Source organism: Carcharodon carcharias, chromosome 11 (genome assembly GCF_017639515.1).
Source record: "Carcharodon carcharias isolate sCarCar2 chromosome 11, sCarCar2.pri, whole genome shotgun sequence".
In the NCBI taxonomy this organism is placed as follows: domain Eukaryota; kingdom Metazoa; phylum Chordata; class Chondrichthyes; order Lamniformes; family Lamnidae; genus Carcharodon; species Carcharodon carcharias.
The window spans coordinates 88,444,429-88,459,803 of record NC_054477.1 but is presented as its reverse complement, the minus strand read 5'-3'; the positions used below and the strand labels follow the sequence as shown (position 1 = coordinate 88,459,803).

The following is a 15,375-nucleotide window of genomic DNA, read 5'->3' as shown; positions in this document are numbered from 1 at the left end:
TGCTTTGAAGCATGGCTGTTTGTCATTTTCATCCCTAATTTTATGACCCCAGGCCTCAGGCTGAACATTCCTTAGCTTTAAAAGTGTGATCTTCTTATCAGACCAGTGGTTTTTGTTTATCTGTGGAAAAGCAACCTGAAGATTATAAAAGTTTTTTACTTCGAAAAGTATTTTTTGGCCTCGCAAAATGGGCCGGTATAACATTTTGTGCAGTTTTTAATTTCGGTCGAATTATTTTAAACATATATTCTTACACTCACCCTTCCCCAGCTCTGTAATCTCCTCCAGCCTCATAACCCTCAGAGATATTTGCACTTACCTGTTTCTGGTGTTTTGATCATTTCTGATTTTAATTACTCCAGCATTGGAGGCTACACCTTCAATTGCCTTTGCTTTAAGTTAAGGAATTTCCTCTCTACACCTCTGTACCTCTCTACATTGCTTCCATCTTTGAGACAACACTTTGATGAAGCTTTTGGTCATCTGACCTAATGGCCGGATTCAATGGCACCCACTGGAGCGGGCATGATGGCAAGGGAGCTGTTAAAATTGGTCAGGAGTGCCCACTTCCAATTCCCAGCATCGGGAAAACTGTCCCTAACTTAGTGGATGGTGGGAAGGACCCAACATGAGAATGCTCTCTGCTGGTGATGGGATGTTAATTAGGTTTATCAACCATAGCATACAGGGCTATGCCGTAGCACACAGGGCTATGGGCCAAGTGCTGGAAAATGGGATTAGAATAGATTGGTGTTTGATGGTCAGCACAAACACAATGGACTGAAGGGCCTGTTTCTGTGCTGTATAACTCTATGACCCTAGGTTCATTAATGAATCACTTATGGGCAATTATCCCTGAGCCCACTGGAATTTAATGGTAGCTTAGGGATTTGACATGATTTGCACAGGTCGCCAGCGCCTCCCAAAAGATTTGCTTATGTCCTTGTAGGAGGGAGTTTCTTATTGTTATGATCCCAGCTGAGGTTACCCCTGGACAAGCCTGATCCCATAGTGGAACCCAGCTTGATAGATCCTAACTTCTAATTTGTTTGTTCAGATACGCAGTGAGTAGCTACTGAACAGAGTCACAGGAGTCAGCTGATGGACTTTTAACAAAAACATAGAACATTTATTCAACAAGAAAAGAAGAACTGTATTACAATACTCCTTCACCCACAATACATTTACAGATATATACAGATTTGTGAGGATAGGACAAGTTACAACAAGTACCTTATACTCTAATGTTCACCGTAAGTACACCGTAAGTAAGGCAACCTGTGGTCAGACACACCATACTCTGAAACCAAGTGACAGATGCCACCTTAACTAGATGCTATGGATCTCTCATCAACTCCCTCCAGACGTTTGTCACACCGTGAGCCAACCAGTCTCACTGAACTCCGTCTTTCACACTCTTGAAGAACTCACTTTGGAATCTTCTCCCAAACCAACGCTTTTTCACAGATGCCTTCCACAAGGGTTCACCTCCAGGGTTTTTAACTCTTCTACCGATGTTTCTCTCCCCTGAGACACCACATGCATTCATGCTGTCTTCCATGCACTTTCTCTCACTGACTCAGCTGTCAACAATACATCACTGCTTCACATGCCCATAGCAAAGAGTTACAGGCTTTCAGCTGTCTCTTTGGATCTTCTCACCTCTTGCAAGCTGTTCCTGCTTTAAATTTGCTTTTTGCAGCTTTTGTGTCTTTCAGTCTGAAGCTTGGAGCCTTTCTCTCTGCCATTCACTCTTAACTTCATTAACAGGACCTTTTCCAGGTTCTGTCCTTCCCTTGACTAGAAGGTCTGCTTGGGACTTTCTCCTGTTCCACTCCCCTAGATTTTGTGGTCTTCTCTTTAGCTGGGGACTGGCTATCTGTCCTTTCTAGGTTGCTTCTGCCTTGCATTTGTCTTCAAAACTGCACTCAAAACTGCTTTATTAATTCTTTCTGAGTGTGTCTATGGGAAGAACCTGCCTCTCTGGATGCCTGTTGCTAGGCAACAGCACTTTTTTTCTACTCTTGTTTGTTTAGCTTAGCTGCAAAAGTTGTAAAACTCTCATTAGAAATGCAAGCACCTTTTAAAGTGAAACCAAAATTCAATTTAACCAATCGTAACGCACAGATACAGAAATACAAATCAAACTTAAACATTAAAGTTAAAACTCTTTCCCACTACCCACAAATACCAATATAATTTACTTAAACCATCTCTATTTCCTAACAATATTCACAAGCATTCAGTGCCCGATCAAGGAACTCGGCATCGGGAAGTGGGCGGGAGGTGCTTAAAGCCAACCCCCTGCACTTACATCTGACCCCACTCACCGTAACCCCCATCCCACCACACTCTACCTGTCTGCAGGGATGCAATGACGATCCCTAGTGAAGGTCTTGGAGTATTACCGGCAACAGACACCTTTGACTGGCCAGCAGCTCTCAGGGAAGGGATTTCTGCCCTCCAGGTACCTTGCTTGTGTGGGAAGCCCGACACTGGCCAGTTAAATGCTTGATTATACTTAAAATGCATTGATGCATGGCTCCCATTAGTTCTGCATCTGGCGGGGGTCCTGGTCACTGAATGAAATTCTGCCCAATATTTCCTTATGTGGCTTGATGACATATTTTGTTTCACATCATTTGAAGCATTTTAGGACATTTTATCACATTAAAGGTGCCATATACAGGCAGTCGTTGACTTCACGACGTTTGAGTAATGGTGTTTATAAATTGACAGCCTGTTTTGACTTTCTCACCTCGGTATCGACTTTATGATGCCATGCCAGTGAACAAATTCAAACGTTCTTATGTTTGATAGGTAGGCGTAATGTACAGTGTACAGTAGTGTACTATATTTCTATATGTATTTTTAGCTTATGTGATTTCTTGTGTCAATATGATCCCTATTTACAACATAAATACGTTAATGTTGCTATAACACTCATCTATAATTGATTAAGTACAAAATTCTGGATTATTTTGATGAAAATAAGATATCAGGCCTTGGTTCAGGGACTAATCCCCCATTTATAACATTGCTTTTATAGGAAAATCGGCTCTGAGTTACAAAGTTTTGATTTATGACGCCGTTTTCAGGAACCAATTGTGTCGTAAGTCAAAGGACTGCCTGTAAAAACCTCTGTTATTGTTGAAAACCTCTTGATAGTCACCTGGCGTTTAGAGAAAAACAGTTGAGGAAAGTAAAGTGCAAGTGCCCATTGATCTTGGCAGGTCAATAATATTCAATGATCTACATTGGTAAGTACTGAAGCATTGATCTAGATAGGTCAGCACTGAAGCATTGATCTCACCATGTTGGTACTTAATCATTGATTGAGACTGGTCAGTACTAAAACATTGATATTGGCAGTTCAATATTGAAGCACTTCGCTAGACCAGTGAATGGTGTCATTTTGATCTGGACTAGTCAGTATTGAAGTATTGTTCAAGATATTTCAGTTCTGAAGTATTGAAATAGATATGACCATATTGCATCAGCGGTCTAGAATGGTCAGTCCTTAAGCATTTGAAGTAGAAGCAATAATCCGAGAGAAAATTAACAGCAACTTAGACAAGCATGGAGTAATAAAGGAATGACAACGTGGATTTAAGAATAAATCATGTTTGATTATCTTGACTGCGTTTTGATGAGAAAACAGGGGGTGGATGAAATTATTGTGGTTGATGTTGTGTATATAGACTTCTGAAAGGTGTTTGATAAAGTACCACAAATTAGACTTGTCAGCAAAATAGAAGCCAATGCAATAAAAGGGGCAGTAGCAGCATGGATACAAAATTGGGAAAGGCATATAAAACAAAGAGTTGTGAGGAGTGGCTGTTTTTCTGATTGGAGGGAGCTATATAGAAATGTTCCCCAAAGTTCAGTACTAAGACCATTACAGTTTTGATGTCCAGGAATACCTTGTTTTAAGTTGTAGAAACATTCCGGAAACCACTACTTAAATCAAAACTACTTATATTGAAGCAAATTTTCCCATTTAAATGTCTGTAATATAGTAGTTATGTTCCCAACCCAAGACTTTTGGCTCTAACATAAATATGAAGTACACCTTGGGCAGGATTTTCCCCTGTTGGGGGCGAAGTTGAAGTGTGGGCACATGGAGGCGGGCCTCCAATCCTCCGATCGGGAGCGCACCACCATTTTACGTGGGCGGGCCAATTAAGGCCCGCCCAGGGTGACATCCGCATGGAAGTGCTATGCACTCCCTGTACAGGCGGGAGGAATCCCTAAACCTGAGAGTGCGCTCTTTCACGCGTGCACACAAAAGAGCACACTCATCTCCCTGAGGATCAGTGCTGCCTCAGGGAGATCAGCTCTACTGTCAAAAATATTAAAAATAGAGAAAAGAAATTCCCTGACATGTCCCCTCGTGATACTGTCACATGAGTTGGGTCTTGTCCATAACATTTTTAAATACTTTAATTAAATTTTTTAAAACCTACATGAAACCTCATCCTGTCCGTGGATGAGGTTTCATGCTTTTTCTAATGCCCGTCAAACTCAAGGTTGGACGAGCAGGTCCATTAATTGCTTTAATGACTCTGTCAATGGCCTCAATTGGTGGTGGATACAGATTCAATAGTGGCCTTCAAACAGGAATTGAATAAATATTTCAAGGAGAAAAAAAATTCAGGGAAATGGGGAATGAGTGGGCTAATTGGAATACACTTCAAACAAGCTAGCACAGACTCAATGGACCGAATGACCTCTTGTATTCTATTACTAAAAGATATAATCTTCTATACAGCGAATACAAGCCTGGCGTATGCAATCTGTCCACATAATTTAATCCGTTTAGCACTGGTATAATCCTGGTAAATCTGCATTCTATCCCCTCCAAGGCCAAAATATCCTTCTTGAGACTGTGTGCCCAGAACTGAATGCATTACTCTAAATGGACCATTATCTGAAGTGGAATACAAAGGAGTGGAAGTTATGTTACAGTTATTTAAATCTTTGGTGAGACCCTGGGCATGTTTCCGCCCTGCAATCTGAAATGTCGGCAGTGAACACATACCCAATAATGCTGGCTGCCCCATAGCCATTTAATGCTCTAAATGGGGGTGGGTGGCAGAATTTTATAGCCCCTACCAGCACATTTGTAGGCGTTGTACATACTTGTAAAATTCTTCAGGTGGCATTTTCACCACCCTCCTGGCCACCTCCCAGCCGTCCGCAATTTTAGAGGGGAAGCAGGTGAGGCCTAGTGCAACCTGCCTACTCACATCAAAAAGCCCCTTAAGTGACCAATTATTATCCACTTAAGGGTCGTTTCCCATCCAGTCACAATGCTTTGGCCAGCGGGAGCAGTTCAGGGTCGGGGGCATGCTTATCAGATCACCCTGCTTGGGCCTCGGGTGAGAAAGGAAGGGGCACCTCCATCACTGTCCTCATTTCCAGATTGGGTATCTTTAGCCAAGATCTGCCTCCTCTCCCCGGCACTCCATCCCCACCTGGCCATGCCGTCATAAACTTCACCCCCTATCCCCTCACTGCCACCAACCCCCACCCACCCCAGCATCTCCTCCTCACTACCAGATCCTGTATCTACCTGTTCCTGTGGGTTCCAGCATTTAGAGCCTGTGGGCTGCTTCTAGTCCCAGCAGTGGTCAACCCTCCCAGTGATGCAGCGGGGGCTACGGAGCTGCTGAACAATCAGATGGCCGGCAGCTCTCTGAGGCAGGACTTCCTCTCATGTGAGAGGTAGATGTCCTTGCTCCATCCAATTAATGCTCCTTAGAGCATTAAATAGCTGTGGGACAGCCGACATCAGTGGAGCTGTGTTTGCTGCCGACATTCCAGGTTGTGGGGTGGCAAACCCTGCCATCCGGAAAATCCTGCCCAGGGTCTCATTAAAGATTTAAATAACCATAACATAACTTCTGCCCTTTTGTATTCCACTTCAGATAGTGGCCAATATTAGCCTTTTATATTATTCTTTATACCTGTCCTGTAGTCTTTAGTAATTTCTATACCTGGATTCATATCTCTTTCTACTGCCTACAGTCCTGGACTTCCCATTATTTAGAAAATACCCTGATCTATGTTTCTTACCTCCATAGGGAATGAAGTCAAAAATTTCTCTAATTGAACTCCATCAGTCACAGTTTTGCCCATTCACTTAATTGATCAATGTCCCTTTACAACTTTCTACTCTCATTTAGAATACTTACTTTACTGCTTAACTTAGTGTTGTCAACAATTCTCACATATGGATCTCTATTCCTTCATCCAAGTCCTTTACAAATATAGTGAACAACTGTGGCCTCAGTCACATCCTGCCAATGTGAATACATATGCATTATCCTTGCTCTCTGTCTACCTCTTAACTAATTATCTATATTTGTCAACAGATAGCCTTCAATTCCATCCAGCCTAATTTTTTTTCCGCTTATGTGGATCTTTATCAAAATACCTTCCAGAAATCCATACAAATAACATCCATAGATAACTCCCTTATCTACCACCCCCTCAAAAAATTAACTAGATTTGTTAGACATGCAAATTTATGTTGGCTGTCTCTGTTCAGGTTTGGACAAGTGATCACTCACTCTCTCTAATAACAGATTCAAAAATTTCCCATAATGGATGTTAGGTTAGTTAGCCTATCATTTTCTAGTTCATCTCTCTCATCTCAACTCTTATGCTACCACCACAGATTGCTATATTATAGCTATAAAGCCATAAATTGAAAAGTTCAGGAAGATGCCTCACCATCACCTTCTCAAGGGCAATTTGGGATAGGCAATAAATACTGGCCTCACCAGGGATCTCCACACACCATGAATAAGTAAAAATGTGAAGCTTTTTTGTTACTTGGTAGAAGTAATGTGTTTTGTATTATAAGATTAGATCCTGTGGAATGTTTCCTGATACATTGGATGATATGTTCTTTTATAACAAGAGAAGCATCATGCCATGAAATGAACAGTGCATGATTCTGTCAGTAAGGTGTAGCTGTGTTTAACTAGCCCTTACCTTTATGGCCAGAGAACCTAATTGCTGTTGCAAGGGAAGATTGTCAGGTTATAAATTCTCAGCACCATGTCAGAAGAAACATAAATGACTTATTTCTTTTGATAAATACTTTTGAAAATTTGAAATGTAACCACTAAAGTGTGATGAGCAGTGATGTGCCATCTTCTAGAGATGTGTATAACTGACTGCAGAAAAGCAAAATAGACTGAAATTGTCTTGTTGAACAGCTTTGTCTTAATATTCCTCCAGCTTTTCCAGTCATATCATTCTTCAAAGTAAACCAATGATACAATGTTATGTATTTTGAAAGAGTATAGGATAATGTTCACTTGGGATAATCACTGTTAAATCCTAAAACCCTTTAAATTTCATGAAATAGAAAGGAGGTGTTAAGTCTATAAGTACTATGAACAGTAAATGTGCAGCTTTAGATACATCCACTGGAATGCTTTTGTTGGAATTTTTTTTTTGTACTTCATTATTTACTAACCAAGGAAACTTATTGCAACACTAAAAAGAATATTGCATTTGTAAAGCGCTTTTCATGACCACTGAACATCTCAAAGCACTTCCCAGCCAATGAAATGTTTGAATTGTAGTATAGGAACATAGGAAATATTTTTTGCAAACCACATTGAAGATAGAAATGTAACTTAAAAGTGGCTACTGATTTGACTGAAACCAAATGAAGCACAGTTAGGACAGAAAGTGAAACATTTCTTGGGAAATACATTTAACTTATTTACCGAGCACATGGGGAACTTAGAGCTAAGGCTTCATTTAAGAACCAGTGTTCGCTTAATGACTTTTTTCAAAAAGTAAAAACATAACTCGATACAATAAGGAGTAAATATTTCATATCAGCAATAACTTACAGTTATTTAATGACTGTAAAGTACAAAAAAAATCACTAACAGCTAATGGAAAGCTAATACCAAGGGAGGAAAATAGAGATATTTTGGACGACTAAAAGCTTGGCCAAAGAGATTGATCTTAAGAGGGGTTTAAACAAAGAGAAAGAAGTGGATAAGTAGAGTGTTTTAGGTATGGAGTTCCAGAGAATGGTACCCATATGGCTGAAGATTTGGCCACAACACGAAGGCAAGGTTACAGATACATAAACTGTACAGAATCAAAAGAGCAAAATATTCAGCAGGAGAAAGTTGGGCTGGAGGCTGTAACAGTGAAAGGGTCACATTAAGTTATCAGAACATTTAAAGATGGAGATAAGGACTTTAAATTTAAGGCATTGGGGAGGGGAAGCCAATATAAATCAGCAAGGATGGGAAGAACGAGCCAACTGGAGTAAATGTGAGAGAGGATTCATGCATAGAGTTTTGAATATTTTGTAGTTTATGAAAGGTGGAGGTTGGGAAGTGAGCAAGAAAAGCTTTAAAACAGTTGAGTCTGGAAATGAAAAAGATACCTTTGAAATTTCAGCATGCAAGGCAGGGAATGTTACAAAGTGGAAGCAATCAGTCTTTATATTGGGGAGATTATGAGATGTGAAACTCAGCTCAGGGTAGAATGAATGTCGAGAACAGCTTAGTTCAGCCTGAGGCAGTGGTTGAGGAGAGATTGGAATCAGTGACAAGGAAACAGTGATTTAACAGTCAAGACACTTACCACTAGAGTTATCATCTTCTTCAAATATCATGACTTTAAAAAGTAGTGACATTTTAGTTTAACTATATCTAATACCGAAAGCTCCATCATTAAAAACTAATATTAACTTTTGCTAGGATTTGATTTTCAGCTTTGAAAATGTATGAAATTCAGATCACTGTGAAACTATTCGGTTATCCCAGTAGTCATAGAACCTTAGAATAGTTACTGCACAGAAGAGGCCATTTGGCCTGTCATGCCCAGGTGAGCTCACTGCAAAAGCAATTTATCTAGTCCCACTCCATCATTGTTTGCCCTGGCCTGCAATTTTTTTTTCCCCTTTTTCCCCTCCAGGTGCTTACCCAATTTCCTTATGAATCAGCTTCCATTTCCTTTTCAGACAGCGTATTCCAGATCGTATCCACTTGCCGTGCAAAAAGGTTTTTCCTCCTGTCGCCTTTGGTTCTTTTGCCAATCACCTTAAACCTGTGTCCTCTGGTTCTCGATCCTACTGCCAATGGAGATAACTTTTCTCTATCCGCACCATGTAGACCCTTCATAATTTTCAAATCTCTTCAATCACTTTGAATTTCCATGGCGGGGGGAGTAGTTCCCTCAACCTATTGCCATACTTTTGGAGGAAAAATCACATTAACCCCTGGTGGAATGATATAAACAGATAAAAATGGCAACTCACACTCTTTTTCCAGAGGTTCCACTGGCCTTCTGCTGAGATTAAGGCAGAACTTCTGAGAACACTGTGGAAATTCAAGGTTTATATGTTTAAGAGTCAAAGGTGAGGTACTACACCTGTTTTTCAGTACTCCTGTAACTGTGATGCATTTCAGACTTGTCTAACTTTTAGATTTATAACTATATTCCAATGGCTAATATTTGTGTACTTATATTTATTTTCTTTGCAATAGGTAGTATATAGTCTGTCTAGTATAAATGTAACTGGTGAATTAAATATGGTAATTTGTGGTGCAAATATAAATGCAGTTTAGAATATTTTATTCATGTGAGAAAACTGTCAGTGAAATTGTCAGTCAATGCAAATAAAGTCACTTCACAAAGAATGATATTTGTTTTAGCAAATTCACTGCAATTTGAATTGTTATTTCTAACACTTACAAAAAAATGGACCTACTTGAATTCATGTAGCTTTGGAAGTGAACTTTTGACATGAACAGAAGTAAATAATTGGTTATACATTACTGGTGACAGGATCAATAAGTGAAGTCACTTAAACTTTGAATAAGATAGCAGCAGCTTTTTTTTATATATATAACCGAGATTAAATGTCGATGCACAGTGACATCCAATGCTTGTCTTGTAGGTAATTATGGAGAAAGTGGCATGGAAGCTTTTAAAGAGATGGCAGCTAAAGAGGGAATCTGCATTGCTCACTCCTACAAAATCTACAGCAATGCTGGGGAGCAGAGCTTTGATAAGCTTTTGAGGAAGCTGCGCAGTCAACTACCAAAGGCGCGAGTTGTGGCTTGCTTTTGTGAGGGCATGACTATAAGAGGGCTGCTGATGTCTATGAGGCGACTTGGATCTATGGGAGAGTTCCAGCTGATTGGCAGGTAAGTGGAGATCTCAGGCTTTACTGAATTTATATTTACATATTGGTGTGGTTCAAGTCAGGATCCCCGGGGCTTTAGGAGTTTGTAAAAATAATGATGACAGCAGCAGACAAAACAGCTCACCTCAGATAGTTCCAAAACTTTGGATGAGGGAGCCAGCTTTAATTTAAGTGATTGGTCCAGAGTAGATCAATAAAATCAGATTGCTTCCCTCAAATGAAGTGCACTGCTATTTGTCTGCTTTGAGATACACAATATGGTCCCAATGTTATTGTCTTATCAGCTGCCACCATGCTTGTCTGCAACATGCAACACCATTATTTGTATTCTACCACTAATGGATATAAATACATTGAGCTATGGGAGAGGATGGGAAGCGGTATTGTTATTGATTAAATATTACCAAGTAGTAGATGTAAGATAAAGAGGAGAAATTTGCCAACAGTTTAGAGAGGTATCAGAGCAACTGGGGGAATAACATTGGGTTATTTTAAATATCCCAGGATAGATGGGGATAAAGGTAATAGTCTGCAAATTTGGAAGGGATTCTCCCAATCTACTGCTGCAATTTAAGTGGAAGAATGATAAATCCCCAGAGAAGCAGTATAAATGACTATAAATGGCCACTTATGTCATATCACCAGGAATTCTGCTGATCTTCTATGAAAGCTATGGTGAGAGATCAGAAGAACAGGGCAGAAATTTTGAAGGAAGTGGGGAAATATTTTTTCACCCCCCCAGGTCAGTATGTTTTTAGCCCAACAAGGAAGTGCTTGATTTAACTTTAGGAAAAATGTGTGATAAATAACTGAATGAGATATGGAGAACATTAGGTGATACTGACCACAATGTAGGTGCAGTGTGAAAATAAAAAAGAATAATAAATAATCAAAGTGCATTGCTGGACTGGAAAAAAAAAGGCGAAGATAATATATTCCAGGAGAAATAGTGGTGAATTTACATTGCATGCCATTGTCACTGTGCAAATTGACCAACAAGTCTAGGTGCTTAAGAGCTATACTGTGAGTTGCGAATCTGCAGAACTATTGGTCGAATTATGCTACTCCATTGCTTGCTTTATATAAATGATGACTCCTCCTTAGCAACTGTGCTATTTTTAAGAACTTGCAGGGTTTGCACAGTAGATGTCTGTTAAACTTGTCACAGAAAATTAAGGCTCATGACAAGTCCATTTGCAACTTAAAATACTGGACATCGTCAAGTAAATGTAAGGATACAGCAGGTGGAAAAAGGGTTTTTGTGTGATTGAGATTTTTATACCCAGCATGTTAAGCAACAGAGAACTCACTTTATCTCTGGGACTGAATGCTTGCACCTCTTGAGGACGGGGATAGATAGGTTTCTCTGCCACTATGGATACTGGGTAAAGAAATCTCCATTACACAAAAACTGGAAACTGTAATCATTGGGTTGAGAGGTTGGGAATTGGTGGCCCTGAAATTGTTGATGGGAGTGGGTACGGGGAGGGATTGAATCTTGTGGAGGTGGTGGGCTGAAACCATGGGAGGCTGAAAGTGGGGCAGGGACCCACAAGAGCTCAGGGAAGTGGAAAACTGAAGATTTTGGGCTGGGGGTTAAAAAGAGTTTGGGGATTGAGCTGCTGGGGACAGAGCTTATTTTTATATTCATTCTTGGGCTAGGCCAGCATGTGTTGCCCATGCCTAATTGCCTTTGAGAAGGTGTTATGACAGAGACTAGTGTCTCAGGAGAGAGATTGTTGAGAATGGTTTCATTTCTTCATTTGTTCATGAGTAGACTCCTGGAAATGCAGTGGATGTAGTTCTTTTGGATTTTTAAAGAAATTTGATAAAATGTCTTTCAGGAGACTGGTTGCAAAACATTCAGGCTGTAGATTAAGAGGAAATGGAACATCATGGACGCGAAAATAGCTGACTAATAGAAAATAGAGGTTTAGGATAAATCAAAACAGAAAATGCTGGAAGCACACAATGGGCAAGGCAGCAACCATGGAGAGAGAAACAATTAATGTTTCAGGTCAATGACATTCTGTCCCTCTAACCGCTAAAATGGTATTAGAGACTGCAGCTCTATTAACATTGCCAATTACTGAAATTATTTCTCACACATTGTAATGGTTTCGTATTGTAGGTAATTATTTTCTATTGCTCCTAAGCAACAGGAAACAATATACAAATATTGATGAACTGTATAGTTCACACATGCACAACATTGCAATATATAAGGTCTGTCTTATTTCATACATTACCTCTGTGGAAAATCAGACTGGTACTGAGCGTTTTTCAGAAACAAAGCCCAGATGTCTATTTGTGGAGATGTCTGCTGATATCAATGGTGCCAATGACTGGCTCCACTGGATATTGTTAGACAGGTAATCCTCAAGGTCAGTCAGACAACCTGCCACAATAACAGATTACAAATCATGTTTGGAAAAGGAGAAAATAATATTCCATTTTTGAAGTCAGTTACACTATAACTTGCCAATTGTGTCAACATGTCAGTTGTGCTAACAGCAGTAGTTGAAAATGCGGTTTTAATGATATTTCCTTTCATGAGTAAGAGTTGATCTAAATAATTCTCACAACCTTTTTTAAGAGACATGGTTATAATAACAACAATAACTTGCATTTATATCCCACCTTTACTACAGTAAAAATGTCCCAAGGTGCTTCAGACAAATTTTGACATTGTGCTACAGTAACAAAAATAGCTCAAAATTTGACACCTGGCCATATAATAATAAATAATATATAGCTAATTTACACATATACTCTTTTCCATAAAATTGTACTCAATGAACAATTTGTCAAAGAGCTTTAAATGCAATATTTGAATGTTTTGTGCCCTGCAATGTAAAGAGACACATGGTCTGACTATTAATGATATTTCCTTTCTGAACAGCCCTCTCTAGGTTTTCCTGCCTTTTAAAAATAAAACTCAATTTTGTTTTTTTTTTAAATCTCAGCTCCTATTTGGGAGCTACTTATACAACCCTACTATAATTGATAAGTAATCTCCGAGCAGAACTTCATTAAATATTGCTTTATTGTTCTAAAATGTAATACTTAAAAGTGGGGCTGTTTCCAACCATCCACTGTGGCAGTTGTAAGAAATAGGCAATATATCAGTTTAAAATACTTTTACATAAAATTATCATCATTAAGCATCAATATGGGTGTCCTAAAATTATTTTGCAAAAGTAGTCAAGGTTGTAAGTCTAACAGTACAATAAGAAATAATAGCATCAGATATCATCCCAGCAATCAATGTTTTAACTCTATTGTATAAACCTGGTGATCATTGGTACACTAGACTCACTTTCTTCTTCAAAGTAAACGTTCTTACCATACAGATGCAGCTTTGTTGTAGCCCCAGATAAATGCTTATAAACTTACCTTGCCATTGATTTGATGGCAGGTTAACTGCTGACTGAAATCTTTCTTCTTACAGAATACAGTTTTGAATGTCACATACAACTAATAGAATAACAATTGACTGAGTGTGATGAAAATACCCACTTTATCACTACTGGTAGGAGATTAGAGTGCTTCAGAGCTCAGAAAACCCAGTTCTGAATAAAAGCAAAGGGGAAATCCAATCCTAAATATTTTCTCTGTTTGGCGTTTGCCATGTCACTGTGTGAAATGCAATGGTACAGATACAATTTGCTCTCATTGTTTCATGCACCCCTTCCCGCATGTTCCCCAAAGAAACAGGTTCAGTAAGGCCATTTCTCACTTGCGAAGCAGGAGACCAGCAGTTGAAAATCTGCTAGGCTCTTGTACAACACAGTAACTCCCAGTTCTAAGTTGCCCCATTTTAAATCATTCCGCTTTAACGTCAGAATCACAGAGTTTTAATGGTGCAGAAGGAGACCATTCGGCCCATCATGTCCACACTGCCACTCCAAATGAGCACCTAGTTAACGTGGGCCCGTATCCATGTTTTTCACCTGGTGTTTCAGCTTAATGTTGTCTTGCATCAGGTCTGAGGTCTGTGACCCAATCGGCACCACTTTGGAGTGGCCTCTGCCACTCCTTGACAATCTGTCTCACTGCTGACCCACCTGTCCACATCCTTTTCCTCTCCCTGACCCCACCCCCACCCCCACTGCCTCTCCAGTTTACGACTTACCCTTCTGCAAGTTGAAGCTGCTCTTCCTGCCTCTTGCTGCTCAGCCCCAGAGCCTTTGCTCACGCAAGGGTTCAGGTGAGGGAAGCGGCGAGTGCAGAGGCAGCAGGAGTTTCAGCTTGAGGAAGTGTCTGCAGCAACTGGATGGGTCAAGTAGCAGGAGAGGCCACAATCCCAGAAGGTTGGCAGTGAGTGGGAGGATCAGGAAGTGGCAGAAGTTGCAAGCCCAGAGGGTCAGCAGTGAGAAGGAGGGTCAGGGAACAGATGTGTGGAACGGATGTAGCCCTAAACCTAACCCTAACCCTGATACGGTCGGGAAAGCTCCCTTAATTAATCAGGGGACCATCGTCAGGGGAACAGATAGACATTTCTGCAGCCGCAGACGTGACACCAGAATGGTATGTTGCCTCCCTGGTGCCATGGTCAAGAATGTCACTGAGCAGCTGCCGTATATTCTGAAAGTGGAGGGTGAACAGCCAGAGGTCGTGGTCCATATCAGTACCAATGAGGTTCTGACTTACTGCATTTGCTACCTGAAGCGTCTTTCAGCCAGGTGTTCAGCTGAGCATTCGAAACAGGCACAAAGTTGTTTAAATAAGCAAATTAGGATCCTATGCATGTTGTAGTACTCTAATTACAACTTTCAAGAAGAAATGGGTGAAGCATGCTTATCACACTATCTCCGGGCCTTAAGATGCCTGATCGGTAATGTGGTGGAAAGTGCTTCTGAAATTTACTGCTAAATGGCCTAGCTTTGATTTTAAGATTATGTCATCTTGTTCAGGGTTCCCCCCACCAGAAGGAAACAATTTGTCTATATTTACTCAATTGCACCATTTTATTAAACACTTTGATTGGATCACCCCTCAAACTTTTAAACTCAAGGAAATAGAAGCCAAGTTTATGCAACCTTTAACCCTTTAAGCCATGGTACTGTGATGAATCTCTTGTTGTACCCCCTCTGAGGCAATCTTGCCTGAGGTTCAGCGCACATATCTGAATTTGGTCCTGCTAATCGGGTCTGACCAAGGCTCTGTACTACCAAAAC

The 15,375-nt window shown here is 40.2% G+C and overlaps 1 protein-coding gene across 1 annotated transcript in view; it reads left to right on the top strand.

Annotated features, from left to right (window-relative positions):
• grm5b (glutamate receptor, metabotropic 5b) overlaps positions 1 to 15,375 on the top strand; it is a 700,030-nt gene that overhangs the window by 246,123 nt on the left and 438,532 nt on the right. Inside the window, exon 2 of the mRNA XM_041199276.1 lies at positions 9,947 to 10,196. Within this exon, the coding sequence (XP_041055210.1) occupies positions 9,947 to 10,196 (250 nt within the window). The remainder of the gene's footprint in view (positions 1 to 9,946; positions 10,197 to 15,375) is intronic.